This window comes from Barbatula barbatula (assembly GCF_947034865.1).
Source record: "Barbatula barbatula genome assembly, chromosome: 20".
Classification (NCBI taxonomy): domain Eukaryota; kingdom Metazoa; phylum Chordata; class Actinopteri; order Cypriniformes; family Nemacheilidae; genus Barbatula; species Barbatula barbatula.
The window spans coordinates 6,266,927-6,290,794 of NC_136783.1; the positions used below are offsets into that span (position 1 = coordinate 6,266,927).

A 23,868-nucleotide genomic window follows, 5' to 3' on the forward strand; every position below is an offset into this window, starting at 1 on the left:
CAAACTGCTCAGTCCCTACTGTCATATTCCTCAACATGATGAACTTTAGTTCATGAACAGATAAGAGGGGTGACACGGGACCTGATGAAATGTTGGGTCATTCCTATTCATGAGGCGTAGTAGGATGTGACTGCGGTCAGCATGTGAACCTGTGTCCAGCGGGACAGAGGTATCAGAGAGAGGCGGCTTGTTTTGATGGGCCCTTAGCAAATCAGCTTCTGATCTCATGAAGATCAAGGACCATGTCGACTCATTGCAAAGCACAAAACAGGTAAACGACCCAGCCTCCCTAACAAAACCCTCTGCTCCTACAAAAAAGCACCTGAACTCCTGGAGCAGAAGTTTGTTCAGTTACAATCATGGCCGGTATCTCAAATCAGGTATACTGCATTCACTTTTATTGCATGTGTGGATGTGTGGACAGTTTTTGTGTCATTTAATGATGTTTGCTCTGCAGAATGTTGAGTTTGTGAGGACCGGCTATGGGAAGGACACAGTGAAAGTTTTTCACATTCGTCGTGAAGGGACTCACCATCATATTACTGAGCTGGTGGCAGACGTTCAGTTAACACTGAAGAGCCGCAAAGATTACCTGACCGGCGACAACTCTGACATCATCCCCACCGACACCATTAAAAACACTGTCCACGCTCTTGCCAAACTTAAGGGAGTAAGTATTTAATTGATTTACATACATATTTCAAAATAATAGTGCTCCATAGAAAAACCAATCGGCTGTTTGGTTCCATGAAGAACCTGTAACATCCAAAGAACCTTTCTGTTTCAGGTACTTTGCTGTGAAAAATGTTACATAGATTATTTAAAAAAGTGGTAAAAGGTTGAAATTGTTCTTCTATGGCATCCCTGTGAAGAACCGTTTGAAGCACCTTTATAAAGAGTGTAATAAAGATGCCCAATGTGAGAAACAAGCTTTTAAAAACTTTCATATTTTTTCAATGAGTGTACTCTCCTTTCAAAGAAATTATTTTCCAAACTGTTTTTGAGTATAAAGCCATTTTCTTTTTGCACCAAACTAATTCTGCCTTCAAAAAAGCTTTTTTCACACAACTCATGACAGTTTAATGGAGTCTTCATATCACTGACCCATTTAAAGTGTGTTATGAATCGGGTGTGCAAATCTTAAACAGTTCATCTTTATATTAGTATTCATGATGCAATGACAATGCTACAATGTCGATTCTGTTCTGTATGTCTTTATTATGAACCTTTTATGTATAATCCTTTTTGGATTGTTTTCTTACAGATTAAGACCATTGAGGGCTTTGCCCTGGATATCTGTGAACACTTCCTCACATCGTTCACGCATGTCACAAGAGTGAGGGTGAACATTGATGAAGTTCCCTGGAAAAGACTGGAAAAGGTGCCAACGCGACTGTTTAAACATAATAGAAGCCTAGAGTTAAAACTTTTGTTATTAATATGAGTATTATGAATGTAACAGAATGGAATCGAGCACACACATGCTTTCATCCACTGCCACGAGGCCTTGCACTTCTGTGAGGTCGAACAACATCTGAAAAGTACGTATAAAAACATGTTTCAAATAAAACATCATTCAGGATCAGAGATTTTGCTGTCAATTCTGATGAACTGGGGTCATGAAAATAAAATTTCCTCAGTGTACTCTCCATTTCAAACTTTCAACATAAACATTTTTGGACCTTGAACGAAAACATAAATACATAAGTGCAAAGCTTTATTCGACATGTATATTTTTCCAGTGACTCCAGTGGTTCACAGTGGTCTGAGAGATATGAAGTTACTGAAGACCACTCAGTCTGGTTTCGAGGGTTTCTTGCGAGACCGCTTCACCACTCTCACAGATGCCAAGGACCGATTCTTCTGCACTTCTGTTTATGCAAAGTGGCGCTACAACACCGTCAATGTGGCATTTGATGTTGCGTGGTACTGTAAACCCAAAACTTCTTGGTCCTCTGTGTTATTTAAACTTCATAACATAACATGAAGGTCTAAGATGTATAAAAATGTCCTTGTAGGAAAACGGTAAGGGACACCATCGTTCAGAAGTTTGCTGGACCGTATGATTGTGGAGAATACTCTCCATCTGTACAGAAGACTCTGTATGAAACACAAGTCCTGGTGCTCGACAGAATAGCAGAGGCGAGTCGAATCGGCTGTTCTGCGTGATTTTCATTTAACACTTTCTATAGTGTTGTTATTGTTTTCTGTTAATCGTGAATCTTGTTCTACAGGTGGAAGAAATCGAGATAATAATGCCCAACCAGCATTATTTCATAATTGACATGACGAAATTTGGACTCTCGAATAGGGATGAGGTGAGCGAGAGTTATCCATCAAACTCTTGTTTGTTTGAATGCGTGTCTGTATTGAAACAGAACAAAGTCCAAAGAAGGTGTCCGCACCTTAAATATCCAAAGTGCTTTTATGGCCAAACATTTTGGCGAAAACCTAAAATGTTTTTTCCTTGGGTTTAAATGGATAGTTCACACAAAATGAAAATTCTATTATCAACACCATCATATTTTAAACCTCTTTTCCTCTATAAAATACTTAAGAAGTTTGGAATAATTGTAGGCACTCTCATTAAATGGGTACTTAACATTTTAAACTTCAAATCAAAATGAAACAAATTTTATAGTGAACATACAAAATTCACTAGAAAAGTATCACACGGGTACTCCATTCAACTCGCATGCAATATTCCAGGTCTTTCAAAGATAGTCCTATACAATGAGCACTGTGTTAAACTAACTGACATAAAGTCTCAATTTGTATTTCCAAGTGCATTTAAATCCCCATATCCAAATACAAAATCATATGATCACATTTTTAAAAGTATATACATTTACAAGTTGCTCTTGTGTATTTGTTTCAGGTTTATCTTCCTCTTGATAATCCATCAGGAAACATCTCAGGAACAGTGCGCAGAAAGCCACGAGCCAAACTCTGAATAGAGATAGAAAACCTTTACACACTAAAGATCTTACTTCAGTGACATCTTGAAGTAGAAATAACCGTTTTAGATAATCTATGCCAAAAAAGAAAACACACTGAATACAACTACTGGATAAATTGAAAACATTTAAAGAACTGAAATACTGATCTCAGCTGTCATGAAATATTTAGGGTTTGCCGATTATTAAGGACACCAGGAACAGAGCTGGAAACCCCAGCACTGCAGGTCATCATATGAAATATGGAAGTGAAACAAAGGGCCAGTGTGGATCAGGCTACTCAGAAATATACCTAAAATAATGCTAAATAATATAAAAAATCATAGCAAATATAATAACACCAGATAGATGGTTCATCCATCATGGGGCTAACACACACACACACACACACACACGAGACAACAGCTGAGTAAAAAAAGGGTAAAGGTGCATAAGACAAAAGGTTACAAATATAATTGTAATAATTGACATATAATGACTTTTAACTAATCATTTGTTTTACATTTTATACCTTTAATTGAATAATAACTTTTTGTAAAACGTACATTTTAGGTTTTGGAAAAGGGATGCAATCTATGACTCTGGGGTTATTTCTACAATAAAAGTCATAATTTAGTCGTTTATCAATCACATACACACACAAGTATGGAGACAGTCAGTAGACATGATCAGCAATCGGTAAAGCACCATTTATTGCAAGCTACACGTCCGTGTTACACACTTTCGCCCTTTTAAAGCACCCTGTTTCACAAACTCATCACAGAATTACAGTGTTGTGCTGCCTGTCCGTCACATTTTTAGTTACAGAATTGAATAAATAAACAGAATTAATAGCAGCACGGATCACAATCGCTCCTGCAAACAAACCTGGCATGCACCAAGCCATCATTTTCTGACATCGCATCATTTGTGCTGACTGTTATGAATGGGGAAATACAGTGGAAAAATGAACAACAAACCAATAAAAGCACCACTTTCTAATGTTCTCACTTCCGTTCAAATGTACTTCATGCGTAACACAGAAAAGTCTTCAGGAAAGCGTTTTAAATTTAGTTCAAGCCACTTTTCATCATGTCGAAGGTGATCATCGTTTTTAAACCAAGCATTTTATGTTAAAAGCAATAATGAATTATGTACAACCACGACCAAATGACTTTTAAAGGCGGTAAACCGTTATTTGTGCATGTACAGTAGAATGACACCCTAAAAGCAATTCACCATAAATTAATACATTTTTTTCATTTATTTGTTAAGATGCTTAAGATGTATTGGTTCTGCCAGCAGTTACCCTGCGTTCTCCTGCTGTGATTGTCTTCCATGCGTCCACGTGGCATGTCGCAGTAGCTATGACACATTGGGTTTTAAGTGCTGGGTTTGGAGAGGCTTCACGTGATACTCGTATATCTTCAGTGCAGGACCCAGTTTTATAGACAGTCCGGTCAGAACGTCATTGCGAGTCATTAGTAAGAGAGATTTGCCGTCGATTTCCTGTTGAGGGCGGATGTGTTTGAGTACATTAAGAAAAGTCATTATAAAGATATTTACAAATATATAGCTTGAAATTATTTTGTAGAATGTGTATTTACAATGTTCCTCACTCATAACAAACAATCAGCTAAGGAATTGTGCGATTCTTTTTAGATAGTTTGGAAACTAAGAAAACATTTGTAAATGGTCTATTTTTAAACCCACAGACTGATTTTATTACACCTTAACACTATCGATAGGTCAAATAATCTGCTATTTATATTATATACCTAATATTATCTCCAAAGACTGTTGGTGGTGGTGTAGGAGAATCATACCTGATCTTGGAAAGCGTTGGCTTGCTCCTCAAATCCTGTCGCTTTAAAATAATTGACCACATCCGCGACGGCCCAGTGGGCTGGATCTGACAGCTGCCCATTCTCCACAGAACTGTCAGGAAGTGAGACATGTTCAATTGATGAATTCGTATGATTTAACCAAATATGCCCAACAATTAAGATGTCAGTTGTTTGCTGCTGGAAGCAAATTTGATAGAATAGCGTTCCTCAAATGACCCAATAACCTGCCACTAGACTTGCAAACAACACAAGCGAGTCTATGAGAGCCCACACATTTTTAGCCAATCAGAACACACCTCCCACCTCTCTGTGTTTCTAGTGTTTAGTTGCGAGATAGTGTGTGGTCGAAGTGGGTGAGCGGTTGGTCTAACACTGTTGCTAAGTCTCGCAGACGTTTGCAAAACAGCAGAAATAGCTTCCGGCACACATACAGATCTTCAATGTTTTTTAGTGTTGGAATGATGCTGTATGAGTCCAAAAATGCTACATGTCCATGGTATCAGTGGAACCGAAAGTGGGCTTGGAGATCGGTTGCCGTGGATCTCCTCTTATATAATAACTGAGAGTCCATCAGACTGGTCAATCTCACAACTCTGAAGATGCTTCAAATTGGTTTTCTACACTAAGCTTTGCTGGGAAAGTTGGGAATTGAGAACTTTTGCAAAATACTAACTTTGTTTAAACGGTTCTGATAAGAGTTCTTGTCAAGTGGACCAGACTAAAATATGCAGATTTGGACACAACGACCTCCTCGTATCGGTGGCTTTTTTTTCTGTTTAATTGAAATGTGTCATCCTTATTGTTTTCAGCATGACAATAATGTGATAAATCCAGTTTAAGTGCCATTTATGAGTGCTTTTTAATTTTTTGCAGGCAGACACATGACATTTACTGTGTGGGAATATTTTAGGAGAGATAGTGCTGTACATTTTTTTGCAAATTGCATAACTGAGGGCAGTTTGCAAAGTATGCCCATCGGAATTACTGAAGAAATCGTGAAGAAACCAAAATCAGTAAATAATAATAATGGAAAATTAAGAATGAGAAGCTGGGAATTCATGTTTCATATCCAAAGAGAGGCCTCACAAAGCTCTTATACGGCCACTGTTAGACAAAGAAGACCACTAGAAACATGTCTGCATATGTATGTGTAGCTCTTCTCTCATTTTAGCACCTTTATTCACTGGTTTATTTAATCAGAGTGCTGTGAATTTGGCCATGCTGCCCAAAATATGTGTGAGCTGGTTATATAAGAGCTTTTAGTCTAATTCTTTTGCCTAAATGCTATTAGATCTCTTTGATATTATGACATATTTATTAAACGTTAAAGCGTATAACACGTTATTTGGTGTATATTGTACTATATTATATTGTTTTTCACATAGTATTATACAATTGTATGTGTTCACTTTTTACACATTGTCAGACGTATATTGCAGAGCTGTTCTGTGAGCATCCGCACCGAAATAAATGTGTCCGATGACTGTATGCGTGGCCACTCAATTTCATCAACGTCGTTTTGATATCAACACTTCATACACTTACCTTTTGCTGTCAACCGAACCATTTTCCTTAGTTTCCATAACTGTTGAATAGACACAAATAAAACATGATCATACAACGGTGAGATTTTGGTGTGACAGATCTGGATCTACTGCTTACCTGCTTGTCAGAGAGGCGAGACTGCTCTATTCCATTAGATCCTCAGGACGTGATCATTCCCTTGTTGTGTTACTCTCCAGCTGTGCCGAGCTGCCACATGTTCTGTAAACGGACGCAAGCCTTCACGTCTCTGAACGGTTCTTCACTATAACAACAAACCAAGGCGGTCAATAGTCTTAGATCTAAAGAAGACAGTTAAACATTTATACAGTAAAAACTGTTCGTCCCAGAAGAAAAATACTAAAGTATTTACTATGGTAAACTGCAGTTAATATTTGGAACACTGGTAAAGTAAATATGAGTCTACAGCAGTATGTCCTGCAGTTTATTATAGTTAATACTACACAGTTAGTCATTATACTATAAATAATAAAAACTATAGTAAAACTATATTACGCAACAGCATTTTACCACGTGGAAGCAGGATTATTTTAAACTGACTATAAATGTTGTGGACCACAAAAAAGACTTTAAAGATTTCAAAGAAATAACATTTTGTGTATTTGGTAGACAATGCGACGTCGTATGTTACGCAAAACTGCTCACTATTGTGCTATAAAAGCGCAAACTTTATTCTGCAAACACATGATAACATTGTTACAGCAGATTATGTTTCACAGGTCTAATATCAGGAGCACAAGTACATTTAATTCGCATCTCACCTGGTTTGACTGGTTTGGTCAAAAACGAAAAGAAACACGACCAGCACAAATACAGGCATCGCTTTAAAGCATGCCGTTGAATTTTATTTATAAACAAAGATCGCCACAATTGACTGCAAATAAAGCATCTGTGCTTTTATTCGTTGAACACTACAGTATGTTGTGCATCAGGAACAAATGAACGTGTGTGTGTGTGTGTGTGTGTGTGTGTGTGTTTACCATCAAAGCACACATGTAACGTTAAGAGCTTTCTGGTGAATTAAGCAGTCGGAGGATTAATATAACACACATCATGAACTCATTAGCCAGCTAGCTCACATTAACTTCACATTTATGACATTTGTCGTCTTTCAAAGAAAACAAACAAAGAGTCGGAAAATACACCAAAACAGCCGGAGCTCTTATCTTACCGATGACACAGATGTTTTATCCGGACGCTTTAAACGTAATTGATTTCTGAACACGGGAACAATATTACGCTTTATTTCCAGCACAATCCGACAAATGCGGGCACGGTGCATCATGGGTAACGTAGTTCGGAACGACGGGAAATGTAGTGAACAACAATCATGCGCGATGTCGTTTATTTGGAGAGGTTTTGTGCGTTATGCTGAACGTTGTGATCATATTGTTTCGTTTCGACTTTGACACACTTCGGGGTCACAAAGACACACGTGCTGCAGGGTCAAACACCGTTTTAAAGGTTTTCCCCTCTGACCTACTTAACCAGTAGCCTACATGCAGAAACACACGTTTCACAACAGATGCAAAGTGGGAAGAACATTATTACTGATGGAGAAATCAAATGAACCATTTTATTACATATTGGACCTACAGGATAAACTCGTCTGCAACCCCCATCACGCGATGCTCAGATTGTATTTTCATTATAAATATCATTTTAAACTGTTAAAGGCTATTGTCAGATCTGACATCGTATCTCTTATTTATGGATGTGGCTTTGGGTCATTTACATAGATAAACATTTATGTATTACAACAGCACTTTTAGCAGCAGTCCAATGTGTTAGTAGTCCTACAGCATATAGTTATCAAACTTAAGGTGTTATTTAAAGAGGGAAAGTACTGTAACATCAGCCACATCTTTGAGAATGTAGAAGTACACTTAATAGGACAACAACAAGCACACGCATCAAAATATCACAATGTAATACAAATGATTTCTTTATTTGAAACAATTTGATCTAAAATATATACAGCAAATATAAACAAATTCCCCAAAAAGCTGTTATGAATAGTCAACGAGAGCAATTAGAACAACTAATTCAAACTGTAGATATCTGTGTGCAGTCCGAGACGCATTCGGTTTCAGATGAATGCGGGACCATGTCAAGATCAAAGACGTTTAATGTTTGATTCTGATCCAGCAGAGTTTTGCTCACGTGGGAGTTGACCTTTGTTTGATTCTTGAATAAAACTGAACGTAACATACTGATCGAACATAATGAAGAATTCTGTAGAAAAATCTGAAAACCAGTAGCACCCTAACGACATTGTATTGCATAAATTAATCAGCATTAAAAATATAAAACGATGATCTTAAAAATGCACAAATGTAATAATGGTATTAAATATACGTACGTACAGAATAAGGGTGTGCTTATTTCGATAGGCTACATATGCAGCTGAGTACTCAAATCATCAAAGTATAGAATAAAGAACTGAATATCTAGAACTCCAGGAACTCTTTAGGACATTGCTCTGTGACAGACACCCTGACATCTTCCTCTTCGTATTCATCAAAGTTACTTGTGTCTCCAGGTCCTTTGCACTTTGGTATAATTGAGGCATCAACCTGTAAACCAGGAAAAACACAGGAAAATGACTGTATCTGAATACAAAAACACAACTGCAAAAAAGAGTATGGATGATATGTCAGAGAAAGGAGGCCACACCTTCTTTTCAAAGATTGCAATCCAGTCTGTTGTAGCAAACCATCTGTGGTTTTTGATGTCGTTGACTCCGTTCTTCAGATTGCCAAAGCGCTTCGTGAGGTCCACCTGCAGCAGGTTACGCAGAAGATCTTTCAGATCTGAGCTGAAATGCGACGGGAATCGTACCTATGAAGTTGAACACATTGCCGTGTTTAAAGGTTATATTATTATGTGTCATTAAGTTATAAAGAAGGCAAACGCTGCTTAACAAACACTGAATACTTTTCTAACATTAGTGTGTTTATCACATTTGGGTTTTTTGGGCGGGGAGGCTGTTCTTAATATTATGGCAGTGTTCCTAGCATGTTTTAAGAAAATATTAAAAGAAGTGTTGCAAAAAGCATTACAATAAAAAAATACAAATACATTTTATTTACTGCTAAGAAGTATGAATAAAAATGATTAATATTTTATCATTTTATTATGAAGTATAAAACTTATGTTTAAAGAATCAAAGCCTCATTTCTTTCATGTTACTGACCTTGCCAGACACAATTTTCTCATAGATCTGAATAGGCTGATCAGCAAAGAAGGGTGGATATCCAGCAGCCATTTCATAGATCAGGACGCCCAATGCCCACCAGTCGACAGCTTTATTGTAGCCCTATACAGCAAAAAAACAAATACAAAAATAAAAACGTTTTACTGTGTGTCTTGTTTAACTTATCGCCCTGTAAAAATGTCAAATCAGTGTAAATTATTGGTTGCTATAGTATATCGGCCTAATGGTTAGAGAGTTGGGCTTGTGATCAGAAGGTTGCTGGTTCTAATCTCAGTGCCAGCAGGTCATGACTGAAGGGCCCTTGAGCAAGACACCTTACCCCTGATTGCTCTGCAGTAATGTGCCACTGTATAAAAAACTACTTGTAAGTCACTTTGGATAAAAGCGTCTGCCAAATGAATAAATGTAAAAATGTAAATGTATATCTACAATTGATCACAATAGTTTGACACTTTTTTTTCTCTGAAACGTGACACATTGAACTAGTAAAACTGGTCTTAAAACAGAACAGATGTCAAAACCCATTTCAAGCCTTATCTCAATTTTAACCAAATTTGTAGTTACTGCACTTTGCCTTTGCAGGGCAGTATTGACCACAGTACTTTCCTGTGATCCCAGCAAGGATCATTTATATAAAAAATTAAAAAATTTGTTTGCCGAGTTTGCTTGTTTTCAATGTGCTTGGAGTTTATTTTAATCTGCACTTATTATGCATACGTTTGTCACCTTACCCTGCCAAAAGTAACGCCGACTACATAATGAAAAAACACTATTTATACAAAGAACCCTTATTCCTTTTTTACTTTATTTCTCATGTTGTTAGACCAAAATAATTTTCTATGTTGATTTTCACAGTGAAATTCCAAAAACGGTATAGCATTAAATGACATTACCTTGCTGAGGATGATCTCTGGAGCAAGGTACTCTGGTGTACCGCACAACGTCCAGGTGCGGCCTTTAACTCTTTTGGCAAATCCAAAGTCTGTCACCTAAATCACATGCAAGAGCTATAGATTCACCAGGTCAATTTCAGGACATCAAAAAAGAAACAGAACGTACAGACAACATTGATGCACACCTGGATGTATCCCTGCTGATCGATGAGCAGATTTTCAGGTTTCAGGTCCCTATAGACGAGATCCAGGCTATGAAGATACTCAAATGTGAGGACAATCTGAGCTGCATAGAACCGAGCATTCGGATCACTGTGAGTAGACAGAACACGGTTATCAAACTCACTGGAACATGAACACATCCGCGGTGTATTTAGTGCTGAAGCTTTTTACCTGAATCTCCCAATTCGTCTCAGATGTGAAAACATCTCACCGCCTTGGACATACTGCATGACCATGTATAAATTAGAATTATCCTGTAAAGAGAAATACGTAACTGAAGCATAGAATAAACATCCTAACACAGCATGTAGAAGTTATTGCTGTTTTTTGCACACATCCTCATGTGGCGTAGGCCTACCTTAAAAGCATACTCGAGCTTCACAAGAAAAGGAAAAGAGACCGCCTCTAATATCTTCTTCTCGTTTAATGTGTGTTCTATCTGTTTGAGCTTTACCACCTGAAACATATAAAGAAGTCACATTAGAAACAAGTCTAACTAAACGAAAATGACAACACAATAAATAAGACAGTTTAAAACAAATACATTTTCATGTAAAAATGAAATAAATGATGTTTTGACGGTTGCCAGGGCATTGCTAGGTGTTCAATTGCTAAGTATCTGATCTCTCTCCTCATGGTTGATCTACTGCTATATTTGATTTGGTTGTGGATATTCTGTTTGTGCTTCGATATAGGCACTGAAAAGAGAAATGTGGATTTAATGTCCGTATTCTGTATTTCTCCAGGTCAGAGAGTGCTATCATGACATAAGATCCTGTATATCATAAATACACATCACTTTAAAAACACTATGTGAAACTCATCAGGGGAAACTCATTATTATTATAGTGATCAACTCTTACTGTCACCACACGTTTACTCTATATGATCTGTAAATACATATAAATATCACCGTCAAATGAGACATAAACCAGACAGAATCTACTGAAATGTCATTTTAAAATAAAAAAAATAAACGGGACATTTCTTGGCTCTCGTTTCCATTTGGGGACATAACATTTCGCACAAATTGGTAATAGATCAAGTACAATGACTGCACATAAAATAAACACAATGGCTATTTTGTCAACCCAGTGGAAAATGTTATTGCTCAGAAGTTGCTCTGGATTTCTGGAAATCAGGATTTGGGTCAATTTGATGAAAAGAGTTCACATTGAAACCTTCGGTTATATTGACTTTTGATTGCAGACTTGACAAATCTGAGCTCAGTTTGAGACCTTCGTGAGATTTCCGTCTCTCTTCTGTCAAAATGTTTTGTTTATTAAGAACTATGTGAATGTGTTCTCACTTTTTGTTTGTCCAGGATCTTCATAGCGTAATATTGTCCTGTCTGTCTGTGTTTGACCAGCATCACTCTTCCAAAAGAGCCTGTGCCGAGAGTTGTGAGTCTATCAAACTCATCCAGACATGATGTGTTCTGCAACAGTAGACCAAAGTTAACAAGGTAAAAAAAACCGAGAGGGAGTTTGACCATTGCATTTACAATAAAGCTCTGTTACCTGTGATTGACTCTCCCATTTTCTCATGAAATCCTCTTTGGCTTTGGCCAAGTATTCTTTCACTGTACAAAGCATACACTGGATGTTAAATAAACTAACATGAATTAGATGTTTTCTAAGGCAGATATATGATAAATAAATGATTCAATCACTAGTAATCTCTGTTTAAATGTTATCCTCACATCTAAGACTGATCGAAAGATATCATGTTAAATGTTTCGCACCAACGGCAGATGCAAACTCAGATGTTCACAGATTAGTAAAAAGTCAGTTTCACTGCAATGTTCTGACTATCTAACAGTTCAGGCTAATGTAAAACTCGACAACTTGTACATGTAGTGTCTGTGAGATGGAAACCGGTCTCTTCCTGTCTAAAACCACAGAAAGTCAGAGAACAATGAAAACGAACAGAAATTTGCACATGTCTTAAACACAATACTTGACAACCAAACTAATAATAGAGGCGCAATATTCTTCATTCTTATTGGGAGGTTATGCTGGTAAGTTTGTCGAAGAACGAATAATGGAGAAATGTGTCAGTGTATGAAGAGATGGTACTTGTTGTTATGCTGTGTCATTTTAAAATCTACCAAATGAAACTGTGTTGAAAAGCTTGACTTACTTGTTGTGTCCCAAAGAACGGTGTATTCTGACACATGCGGCCCCTCATTTTCTTGCGTTTTCTCCTGGCACCCTTTGCGATACTTGTAAAAAAAACGGCTGGCTAAGGTGTCCAGCTTCTGAAGGGCTGAGTTGGTGCCTGCTGAATGCCCAAAGTTTTGATCTTTTCCCTGGGCCATAACGCACACCGTTCACACACTCTCAATTTGTTTGATAACCACAGACGTTCTTCAGCTGAAGTCTCTGGAGCTCAGAGTCATTTCCTGTTTGACATGCATGGTGTAGATTAATATAGTGAGACTTTGTCTTACCACCACTGAGCTTGCTATACTTCCTGTTAAGGGTCAACATACAAAACAGCCGGGGGGGAAAATAAACAAACATACAAACACTATGGTATGTCAAAGGTCAACGCAGCAGGTATGCATTGATTTTCAATGAGTGATTAGTCGCAAAACTTCTCTTTTGAGACACACATTAGATATGAACTAACAACGAAATCATAAAAATGTTTTATGCTATTCGTTCAGCTCATGCAAAAACTAAAATCATCATGTCACTGTAAATCTGACTTTCTTTTGTTGTTCCTCTGCACATAAGAGAAGATATTATAAAAAACTTTGCTACACTGACCTCCATTGACTCCCATTGTATGAACACAAAACAACATTTCTCAAAATATCTTTTTTGTTTCACAGACACAGAGAGTCACACACAGGTTTTTAATGACATGAGGGCGAAAAAGTGATGTTAGTTAATACCAACCCAGTTCATATTAGTTTAAATTGACACAATCTAACAAAATACATTTTTGATTTGAATAATGCATTAGTAAATGTTGTGTAGTTTTTACAAATAAATCAAATTGCCTTTACTTATCCTCCAAAATGCAGAGTAGCTGAGCAAAATACTTTGAAACAAAAGGACATTTTGACCATCATGAGAGCAAATTTGTAATTTATGCAATGAAGTAAAGATTTTTTCTCCATTCATCTCTATATTTTCAGACACGATTAGGTTTGTTTCTTTTGTTCTTTTCACATTTACATGCATTAAAACTCCACAGATGAATAATGTAGCCTAAATAGCAACACACCAATCTGATGGTTTAATACGGCTCATTTTAGTTTTAAGATTGACACTGTTCTGTAATAAAAACAGGAAACAACTACAAAAGGGCAAGAGAAAGGCAGACAACTTCTAGTTTATTGGTCATTGTTTGTATTTTTACCGATTGGAAAACATTGCGTGAGTCTTGCGCCATCAAGCGGAGGACAGACGCAATAATCATCGTTGATAAAACCTTTCCGATTTACATGAACTCACAGTAATTTATGTTAAAAAATATCTTTAAAAAGTGATTAACTACATTTAAATTAAACACGTTTGGTATCTGTAATAACAGCTAACAATCCCTTCATTTCTGCTAAACTACAACGTTACCGTGTTTCAGTAAAACGGCAAGAACGTATCCTAAACTTTAACTAAAAGAAAACAGATTAATACAATTATTAGTTCGATAAGAATTGAACCGTAGTGATATTAATAACTCTATGCACCCTATAAACGATCCCTAAGCCTTTAAAATATTATGTTAAAATAAAGACGTCAACGTATTTAAGAATTCATTTACTTCATAAAAGAAAAATATTTGATTGTTTTTATTCCAAATGACTGAAACAATCTTTATTTTGTTTCTTTCTTTATGTTTATTATTCGTCATCTGAATTGGAACCCGGATGGAAACAATTGGTTTGTTGCTAAGAGTCCGTGCGCTCCGGAAGAGTCCATTCAGTGAACAGCGGGATAAATATATAAACCGCACGAGAAAAAAAACACCATTCCGCGATTATTCTCGACTTAAATAGTAATATTGATCCAAATTTGCCCATATGAATGTTAAGGAACACTGAATGTGTGGTGTTGTAAGATATACAGTATGCGTGGCCCCGTTTGTGTAATGGTTCAGTCCATCTTCATCGTACACTTGTTTTAACAGGGCGACATACAGGACATGTACAGTGCATTCATTCCAGAACCAACCTTCATTTATCTCTAAGAATAAATAAAAAAGTACTTTTGACAACAACAAGGTTTATTCACAAAAAAGACACAAATGAGCGACGAAAAGCGACAGCACCGCGACAGAGATTGGAGCTTGTGTTTAGGTAACCACTCTACCTATAATCTATCTATCGTCTGAATTTCGTTTTTATCGTAACTCATCTCATCATATCTGTCACACTTATTTATGTAAAATAACCATTTACAGCTATTAACAAATGTCCCGGCAAAGGGTTGACCAGCCCTAATGTCTCGTGGAGGCGGCTGGACGCATCCCTGCATCCCTGCATCCCTGCATCCCTCATCTTTCATATCTGCTGTTTGTGTTCAATTCGTCATCTGCTTTATTAATAACATGCTTCATAACATCCATAGTGTTGTATTGTGCTCCGTTTATGAGTGCAGGCACCTCGGCACAAAATCCTGCCAATTCAGCTGTTATTATCTGGGCCTCGTTGCATCAGTACATATCGCGTTGAATGTAGTTGCGAATGAATGAAAATAACACGCCAGTGCAGTGCAGTGTTGAACTGTGAGCTGTTTGGAAAGGTCCTATTATGAAGTGTTAAAAGAGTTAAGCGGGTGTCTGGGTGCAGATCTGGTCGTGAGCATCCTTGTGCGGCCTGCATACAAGCAGGCCTTGATCCTTAATAAACTAGTGCACATGAGGCAGATAAATACAAACCAGGACAAATCTGAACAATGTGGCTGGAAAACAGCAGCAGGCTTATAGTGTTTGTCTTTCTCTCTCTGTGTGTATGGTTACACTCATTTTACCCTTTGCAATAAATCAATTCTAGACGTCCATAGAGTCGATTTTAAAACACATTTAGAATGGTTTAATGTCATGTTTTAAAGGACATTTAATGTGTAAATCAAGCCGTATTTACCTCTGAAGAAATTTGATGTTAAATAGGAAGCAGATCTGTTATTTACAGTATTCATCAGTCTATCCGCAAACACCCACATGTATTCGTCTTTCTAGGATAAAGTGCATTGTTTGTGAACTAGTGGCTGATATCATGACTTGCAGGTCACGAGCTGCATGGCTGAATGAGGATACGCTCAGCACTGCATTCGAGCAACAATCAAGTAACAAAATGACGCTGGTGTCCGAACGCAGTTGAGGAACTCTTTTAGTGTGGCTTGTATTCGTGTGGGCTGTAGGCAGTAAACCTCACATACAGTTGCATGTTTGTCCAGGACGTGCCATGAGCTCTGTGCCGTAACAAACCAGTGATTCAAGAGCAAGAGCGGATTACATCACTGCCGTCTTCCGAGAGGACGACTTTCAGGATGAGATCAGTCAGTTGTCATTAAAAGTTAGAGCTTTGAGTTTGTCTGGTGGTTGTAGTTATTTATCTGTGTGTTCAGGTTTGGATGCGGTGTGGTTTTTAGGTCGCCATGGAGACATACTTTACTGTACATGGTTTAAAGCTGTTCCTAATTTTAGAGCACATGGAACTCAACACCCCACGCTTTGCGTTATATTTGCACATCAGGGTTTTGCATCTTTTCTCAGTCTTGCCATGTTTCTTGATGGTGCAACAATACTCACAATACGAGAGAAATATAAGAGCTGTTAAAACAGTTTGGAATCGTAAACACTTAATGCAGCAATTATTTTCTATACATTTATTTGATATTTTTCATTTCTTAAGTCAAATTTATAAATGGATGAATGTCAGTACTTTGAATAATTTCAACGATTTAATCTGTGGTAAAATACTTGGAACTGACTGATACATTAAAGTCACACTAGTAAAATGTATTTACAAAAATGACTAATAGCTACATAGAGGTCTTAAAAAACTTTTAAAAAGTATTCTTTAAACATTTTTTTTATCTAAAGTCACATTAACACATTTTCTAAGTGCGACTTCTCTGTTTAAATTGAAATCTAATCTCACATAAGTCACGCATGAGTCGTATAATATTTTACAATATGTTTTTAACACATTGGATTTAATGGTCTCAATTAGCTAGCCATTATAATAGACAGACAGTGGGTCCTTTCGTTTACAATTTTCGTCACAATGATATATATTCTTGTTTAGGAATGACATTATATTGAAATGGGTATCTTGGTTTGTGAGATCATTATTATGAATGGTTGATCGAAGTGCTTGTTTATTGTGAATGAGCGTCTCCTATCAAAGAGACACATGCACTGTCATGGTTTTCACGGTTTCTTGAAAGTTTAAAAAATATGTACATCTTTAAAATGCCATACACGTAACATTGCACTTTTTAACAAAGCAATCTTTGGACGTTGATCAACTTCTGAAAAGTTTTTATTTATAGTTTACATTTTATTTCACTGTATGAGAGTGTTAAAATCCCCCTTTTTTGGTCCTAAGTGGAGCTTTTAAGAGAAGGACTTCAGTAACACATTTTTGTAGTTTCTTCAAAGCGTCACGTGATGTTATATTTCTTCCCTTTTTATTGGGGATTATTTTTTCTTTCAGTTATTTCAGGCCTTTATTAGTAACAGGGTGATGTTGCGTTTTCCTCTCTGGCTCCCTCTACAGCTGAGAGAGCCAACAGGAAGTGATGCGGCGTCTCAGAGGAAATAAAGAGTGAGTGGATTGTGGGTGGCGCAGCTGTCAGGGTGATACATGAGATGAAAGATTACTGAAGCACTCATTCATCATACAGCGGCCTGGCTGTCAGCGCTATAACAGATTGACTGCAGCTCTATACGTTGTCTGCATGGCTCTTTTAGGGGCTGGTCTAATTGCATTAGTACTTTACAGTTCGGGAACAGAAGTGATAGTTACTGAAACAGATGCTTTTTATGCAAAGAGACTTTCAATAATGGCAATGGCACATTGGTGACAGGGTCCTCTGGAATGATATACAGTTTATAGATCCCTGAGTGGGATCAATCCTTTGATGTCTGAATAAGAGCTCCGAGACTTGGGCCGACATCACTCTGAATAAACCACATTGACTTTGATGAAGCAAATAAAAGGAAAAGTCAGACGTGACGATATGTGGGAATGCCTGCCGCAGAGGGAAGACCTTAGAGAGATACAGAAATGTTTTTGAGTTATGACTCCTAAGAAAAGTCGCCTCCAGGACCCTAAAATCTTCTCATGAAGACTGATATTGTTTTAGATGTTGTTAGTGAAATTGATGGAGATGCTGAATCAAATATTTTCAAGTTCCAAAACGTTACACTGTTTAAGAACACTTTAACGTCGTGTGTGTTTAACATTAATACGTACGAATGTGAACTAACAATAAGCAATAGTTTTTCACAATTGATTCATCTTTATTAATGTTAGTCAATGTTACAATTGATGTTCATTGTGCATTAACTAATGGTAACAGATACAACGTTTGATTTAAAATGTTTTCAATAAATGCTGTCGAGGTTTTGTTTACTGTTAGTTCATGTGAAATAATCCATTAACTAATGTTAACAAATACAGACCATTTTAAACTCGTAAAAAGTTACGTAAATACATATTCATTGTAACATCAACCCTAAAATGCTAAAAGGTAAAACTAGGAAATGTATTCAAAAGGAGCTCTGAAAACCAGGAACAGGTGGTCTCGTTCTGTGAAGAATCCAATGGCAGGTGTAAATAGTGATTTGTCTCGGTTGACCACTTGTGAGTGGACCACCAGACACAGATGTTAATACCAGCTGTAAACAGGAGGGCCTTTGTGAAAGCGTTTTTATGTAATCTGAAAATATTTAGATTTACCAGAAATGCTATTTAAATGTTGTTTAAATCAACAGATCAGCCATCTTATTGATTCTTTGTAACATTAATGTGGTAGCTTGTCTTTTAGATGCGTGGAAATGCACTTTACAAACGCACCACCTGAGGTCAGTGTTGTCTTGTGTTTTGCGGTTGTGCCGATTATAATAGAAGTTAGAAACGTTTAACAAAGATTCAATCCGCCACATAAAACGTTTCTAACAGAGGATCTTAAATAAGAGAAGTCATTATTTTCAACAAAAACACACTTTATTGAAATGGTGCATATGTATTGACATAATAACAAAAACATGCATTTAATTATAATAATAAAAAATGTTCTACTGTATACTAAGAAATACATTTACAAAGAAAAGTATCTCTAGACTTATTTCTTTATTTTGGATCTTAGTTGTGAGATGAGGTTCATTTGGATACATGTATGTTATTATCTGATTTAAAATTATGATTCAATTAATACAATGTTAAAGTATGAAAAAGTCTAAAGGTTGATCTAAATTATGTTTTGTTAGAGGTGTGCGAATGTTTTTATTTATTCTTGACACCATTGCAGCATCTCTGCTTATTTTATTTGTTAACCTGGATGTTATGGATTTGAAGAAACTGTCAATTATATTTACATTAAAAATTATTTGTTGCACCGTCGGAGCATCATGTACGAGCAACATTACACTCTATCAACGCCACTATTAGTTGTAGAAGTAGACTATTTTCATTATTACTAAACAAATGATAAAACATAGAAGTTAGTTTGTATTCGATTGTTTGTAATTGTTATTATTACGAAGGCTTGTTTGAATGTTGATATTATTAGACAGTTTTTTTTCCAGACTTAGTCAACAAACGTTCAGTAAACACTGCTGGTGTAATAAAGGTCACCTGTGCTGAGGTGCAACGTCGATGTAAAAACTCTCCCACACATCCTCGTTCCCAGTCATTTTACATTCATTCTGGTTCAGTGTGTGTTTGTGCGTGTGTGAACTTGTGTACTTACCATTCAGTCTATTTATACCAGTTTACCCGGTCCATGTTTATGTGGACGAGCTGCCTCTCTTGCCTACTCTAGAACAAGTCCATGTGTTGAATTATGTTGGGAGGGAGATTTGCATCATCACCATCTTTGCTGTTGAAAAAGTAAATGTCAGAAATGAGTTCCTGTTATTCTGTAATGTTTTTGGGTTTTTTTGCGGAGCTGTTAGACGCGCTCGACTCCATAACAGATTACAGGCATGTCTGTCGAGCATTAGAATGTTAAACATGCAGAAATCTCACAGGCTGATGAGCCAGCGACGCTCATGTTGCATCCGTCTGACAGACAGCAGACAGAAATTGTTCTGGCGTAGTTTTCGTCAGGCGTTGAGAGCTGATCAGTGAGGTGAAACCCGCTGTCAGCCCACTTGATATGTTTGAGTGACACAGCAAACGTTTGGCCGGCTGTGCAGTTTCCTCCAGTGTTTCTCTCTGTCTGACAATACCCATCTTGCTGTTTTTCAGACACCTTGTCCGTCTGTGGCTCTGTGGAGCAGCCTTGACCTCTTTCCTTCAAGATTTACGGTCTACAGCCGCCCTTTGTACCGTATCCTGTCTTGTGATCTTGGAGGACAGATGATCTTGCCACCTCCTGAAACTGTTTCAGTAAAGACAGCGAGGGAGAAGTAGACTGGTGCCAAAAGTCACAGAGGCTGGGCAGATACTGCTTGAGATATGCCCTCACCCCCAAATGATGGAGGTAAGCGTGATTCTGCAGTCCAGAAACCCCGAAAGTGAGCTAGAACGTTGAAAGAACTTGGGTTTGAATGATTGACAGGACAGTTCTTGCAGGCCCAGATTAACTTTTTATTTTTCATCTTCAGTCTCCCTCATAGACAAATTACACATTAAATGTGTTGGAAAATCGTTCATCAATTATTCTCTCTCATGTCATTCCAACCTGTATGATATATTGAAGAATGTTGATAACCAGACACCATTGGACCCTTATGACATCCATTGTATAAGGGACATTTGTTTTTGTCCCTGTGATTTAATTACATTTAAAGGGTTAAAATTTCACAATAAATTACTGTACGCCTTTATACTGACGCCTAGTGGTCATTGCCTGTCGACGCGGACAGCGACGCAGAAGTATAAATGAAAGGTCCAACGCACAAGTAAAAATTGGCCATAAGATTTATATTTCATGTTGTAAGGCTACATTTGGGGGCCTTTAAGTATTTTTGCATACTTTTTTGTTGCCATTTACATTAATTGTTATTTACGTTACATTTTTAAATGTATGTAACCAAATAATACAGTACACACGTAATATTGTCTCAGTAACACAAATATGGACACCATACAAGGGTTAAGTTTCAATTTAGTCATATATTCCATGACAATATATATAATACGTATATAAAATGGACAACAAAAATAAACACTGTATGCTACCTTACAGTATAAACACAGATCTATGATAGGATTATAGATAACACACTGTGGCTTTGATGATTCAATTTAAGGGAAAACATGAGAGAAATGTTTGAGGTGACTTCATAAAATGTGATATTAATTCTGAGATCTCTGGTGTCGATACCAGACTGTGGTATTTTGGAAAATCTAAGCATTTATAAGCCCTCTTCTTAAATGTAAAATAAAACACTTGGAATTGCAAGGCTATTTTCTCTGGAGAAATTTATCAAAAGCAACAAAATGTCATGCTGTTGTTAGTGATTTAAACAAACCCCTCTCTTATGTGCTCAGCTTGGCCAAGTACAGTAAAGTCTTCCCATATGATGTTCGCCTAGCCAAGAGTAAATAGTGCGAAACCTTTCCGTAGACTTAAATTAAAAAGTTCAAAGAAGGGTGACCTCGTGTGACTTGGGCCTGTAAGCAAGCACTCATAATAACCTGCATACAGTAAGAGTGTGTTAACAGTCACTCAGAGCACATTCACAACTGCACCACAATGCCACATATTAACTGAGAAACCACATGGAATATTTATACTTTTTAAAATGCGTATTTCACACAGCAGGACTATTTTAGTGAATTGGCACAGCTATAACCGGATAAAAAACATTGTGAGGAATGAACAACATGGTACCCAGTAACAGCAGTTTAAATATTCTCTTTCCCTACATGCCTTACTCATCATTTCTCTGTATATTTGAATTTTAATCCAAAATCGTGGTAAAATCGTGGTAAAATTTGCTTTGTCATTTTTGTTTATTTCCCACAGATGATCAAGGAACGTCCCCCGTGAACATGACACCTGTTCTATCCAATCAGAACGGAGTAAAGAGGAAGGTTCACACCAAGAAAAAGAAGAAAGGCTTAATCTCTGCCAACGTCACCGGGACAAAATATGAAATTGGTAAAACCAACAGTTTATCCATCAATAATGAATAGAAATTTTAAAGCTAAGAAGAACTTTTGTAAATGTAAAAACAGTTCCCTTTCTGTCAGTCTCTTGATATTGTGTCGAGACTGACAGAATGGGGTTTTGACTTGAGAACCTATCATCTCCGATTATACATTTGAAAAGGCCAATGAACGTGGCGAATGGGATGGCACACCAGGTATAAAAGGGAAGATGGCGAGCCCATTCATTCGATCATCGATTCTTCCAACTGGATCTATGACGCAAAGCAGCGGTACTCTTCCTGGCGTTCGTAGTTGGTCAGAGGTGTCTTCAAAGAGCATATTTCTAAAGAGCAAATTCTCCTAGTCTTGCATGCGACCGCCCCATCCTTGAGCCACACAGGCACAATTCCTACGTTACATGTCTGGGTCCCCAGCATGCTGATGTAGCATTTGTGGATACAACATGTCCGCATTGTGAGCACATGTCGATCACGGTATTGGGGTCACGGCTTGCTGTGTCGCTTGGACACAGCCACAATATTATCTGCCTGTTGCTCGACGGCAGCTGCTAAGCCATGGGGCACCCATATAGTGATATACGGGTCCCCCATGGACGTAAATCCGTCACAGCCGCGGACCGTCCAGGCCCTGTCACGCTCACCGAACCTGTCTACCATGGTCGTCACCAGACTATCCCATAGCGGAACCACGCCATAGCGTGCAGAGGATTCGATGTCGGTTGCAACATCTGACGGCGACTTTCTGACCTCTGGCTCCGGTGCCCCCTCTTCAGGTGGCCTCCCGCGGCAGAGATCTCAAGGAGGGCATCAACTCCCTGCCAGCAGCCCTCCAGGAAGTGGCCCTGACAGGAACCACTCAGGGAGACCCAGGACATCGGCCGCCATCTCCGCCCATGCCATCGCTGTCAAACCACATTGGGACGGCCCTTGCCGTACCACCTCTAGCCGGGCCCTTCTGAGGGCCTGACGCCCGCTTGGTCTCCAGGAGAGCTTCCTTCTCCCTGGGTGGCCACATCATGGAGCAGCCTCAACTCAATGTTGCGACATGCCACTTCCGCAGCCCTCTGCACTCTCCACATGACAGTGCATCCGGCAGCGAAGACTTAAGACAGGTAAGTCAGCAGACCCGGTCGCCTCCCCAGGGCCCAGCTGTGCTGCCCACCACAGAACCCCCCCACAGGGGCGGTGAAGTGAATCTCCCCACTAGTTCCTCAGTCATGATGTCTAGGGGCTTGGTCACAGCTCCCCAGCATGTCACGGTGGCTAGTGAGGACGATCCGTCTCGGCTACACAATCTGGTCCACCAGGCACCCGCCCAAGTTTCGGGACATTCTCTCAGCAGAGGCAAGATCGCTCCCGGATCATAATCTTTCTCATGATGAAGATGGTTCTCCTGATGACGCTCGACGCCATCAGGAGGGCAGGGGATCAGCACGCATTCTCTGTGTCCAGCAAGTGCCTAGAGTTGTGCGTACCCCCACGTGGGCTACAACCCAGCCTGGTCACATGCCCAAAGTCCCCACCACTCCCTTCGGGGACCAGGCGGGGAACTTACAGGCGCTCCCCCCTAAGAGGAAGACCCAACCCTCACTGTGTCGTGTCCAGTGCGCGCCCTGTGCCTCTACTCAGAGCTCCCAACCCACTATCTCCAAACAGAGACTAGTGCACTGGATCGTGGACGCCACCACTTGGCTTACCAATCTCAGGCCCCTGGCCACAAGCATTGAGTAAGTGCGCTACTCCAGCCTCCCTATACCATCCACTGGATGACTTATAGGTATTCCACCCATCATTAAGCACTTCAGGTTTACAAGCCTGAGTTTCCCCCACGAGGTGAACCCGCGTATCTGAGCTCATGTTCCACATGTAGTGACTCCCCTCCTTGG

The 23,868-nt window shown here is 38.5% G+C and overlaps 4 protein-coding genes across 6 annotated transcripts in view; 2 read left to right on the forward strand and 2 right to left on the reverse strand.

The window, feature by feature from the left end:
* Window positions 1-99: 99 nt before the first annotated feature.
* uox (urate oxidase) lies at window positions 100-3,945 on the forward strand. Its single transcript, XM_079482841.1, has 8 exons — window positions 100-380; window positions 458-670; window positions 1,265-1,381; window positions 1,463-1,541; window positions 1,743-1,926; window positions 2,019-2,142; window positions 2,235-2,318; window positions 2,879-3,945. Exons 1-8 carry the CDS (start codon window positions 360-362, stop codon window positions 2,951-2,953), a joined length of 897 nt encoding a protein of 298 aa, XP_079338967.1. The 5' UTR covers window positions 100-359; the 3' UTR covers window positions 2,954-3,945.
* samd13 (sterile alpha motif domain containing 13) lies at window positions 3,628-7,680 on the reverse strand. Of its 3 annotated transcripts, none has more exons than XM_079482842.1 (5): window positions 7,518-7,680; window positions 6,446-6,590; window positions 6,329-6,368; window positions 4,763-4,874; window positions 3,628-4,445 (listed from the first exon to the last, which is right to left on the reverse strand). In XM_079482842.1, the coding sequence occupies exons 3-5, from the start codon at window positions 6,364-6,366 to the stop codon at window positions 4,302-4,304; spliced, it is 294 nt and encodes a 97-aa protein (XP_079338968.1). In that variant the 5' UTR covers window positions 6,367-6,368; window positions 6,446-6,590; window positions 7,518-7,680; the 3' UTR covers window positions 3,628-4,301. The 3 variants fall into 3 exon arrangements, with proteins under 3 accessions (XP_079338968.1, XP_079338970.1, XP_079338969.1); XM_079482844.1 differs by having other exon boundaries at window positions 7,327-7,528; XM_079482843.1 differs by lacking the exon at window positions 7,518-7,680 and adding an exon at window positions 7,108-7,337.
* A 586-nt stretch (window positions 7,681-8,266) lies between these two features.
* prkacba (protein kinase, cAMP-dependent, catalytic, beta a) lies at window positions 8,267-13,143 on the reverse strand. Its single transcript, XM_079483186.1, has 10 exons — window positions 12,821-13,143; window positions 12,199-12,260; window positions 11,988-12,116; window positions 11,037-11,135; window positions 10,850-10,932; window positions 10,642-10,768; window positions 10,457-10,552; window positions 9,543-9,665; window positions 9,023-9,187; window positions 8,267-8,922 (listed from the first exon to the last, which is right to left on the reverse strand). Exons 1-10 carry the CDS (start codon window positions 12,996-12,998, stop codon window positions 8,797-8,799), a joined length of 1,188 nt encoding a protein of 395 aa, XP_079339312.1. The 5' UTR covers window positions 12,999-13,143; the 3' UTR covers window positions 8,267-8,796.
* Window positions 13,144-14,802: 1,659 nt separating this feature from the next.
* ttll7 (tubulin tyrosine ligase-like family, member 7) overlaps window positions 14,803-23,868 on the forward strand; it is a 63,698-nt gene continuing 54,632 nt past the window's right edge. Inside the window, exons 1-3 of the mRNA XM_079483591.1 lie at window positions 14,803-14,987; window positions 20,112-20,346; window positions 21,838-21,972. Of these exons, the coding sequence (XP_079339717.1) occupies window positions 20,322-20,346; window positions 21,838-21,972 (160 nt within the window). The 5' untranslated portion in view covers window positions 14,803-14,987; window positions 20,112-20,321. The remainder of the gene's footprint in view (window positions 14,988-20,111; window positions 20,347-21,837; window positions 21,973-23,868) is intronic.

Coding starts and splice junctions, on each gene's coding strand:
- prkacba (XM_079483186.1), bottom strand. CDS start 12,998: ATGGCCCAGGGAAAAGATCAAAACTTTGGGCATTCAGCAGGCACCAAC. Junction 12,261..12,820: donor CGTTCTTTGGGACACAACAA/GTAAGTCAAGCT, acceptor TGCTTTGTACAG/TGAAAGAATACTTGGCCAAA. Junction 8,923..9,022: donor TTGCAATCTTTGAAAAGAAG/GTGTGGCCTCCT, acceptor CCTGGTTTACAG/GTTGATGCCTCAATTATACC.
- uox (XM_079482841.1), top strand. CDS start 360: ATGGCCGGTATCTCAAATCAG. Junction 1,382..1,462: donor CCTGGAAAAGACTGGAAAAG/GTGCCAACGCGA, acceptor TGAATGTAACAG/AATGGAATCGAGCACACACA. Junction 2,319..2,878: donor GACTCTCGAATAGGGATGAG/GTGAGCGAGAGT, acceptor TATTTGTTTCAG/GTTTATCTTCCTCTTGATAA.
- samd13 (XM_079482842.1), bottom strand. CDS start 6,366: ATGGAAACTAAGGAAAATGGTTCGGTTGACAGCAAAAG. Junction 4,875..6,328: donor GGTTCGGTTGACAGCAAAAG/GTAAGTGTATGA, acceptor ACTTCCTGACAG/TTCTGTGGAGAATGGGCAGC. Junction 4,446..4,762: donor CCAACGCTTTCCAAGATCAG/GTATGATTCTCC, acceptor CGCCCTCAACAG/GAAATCGACGGCAAATCTCT.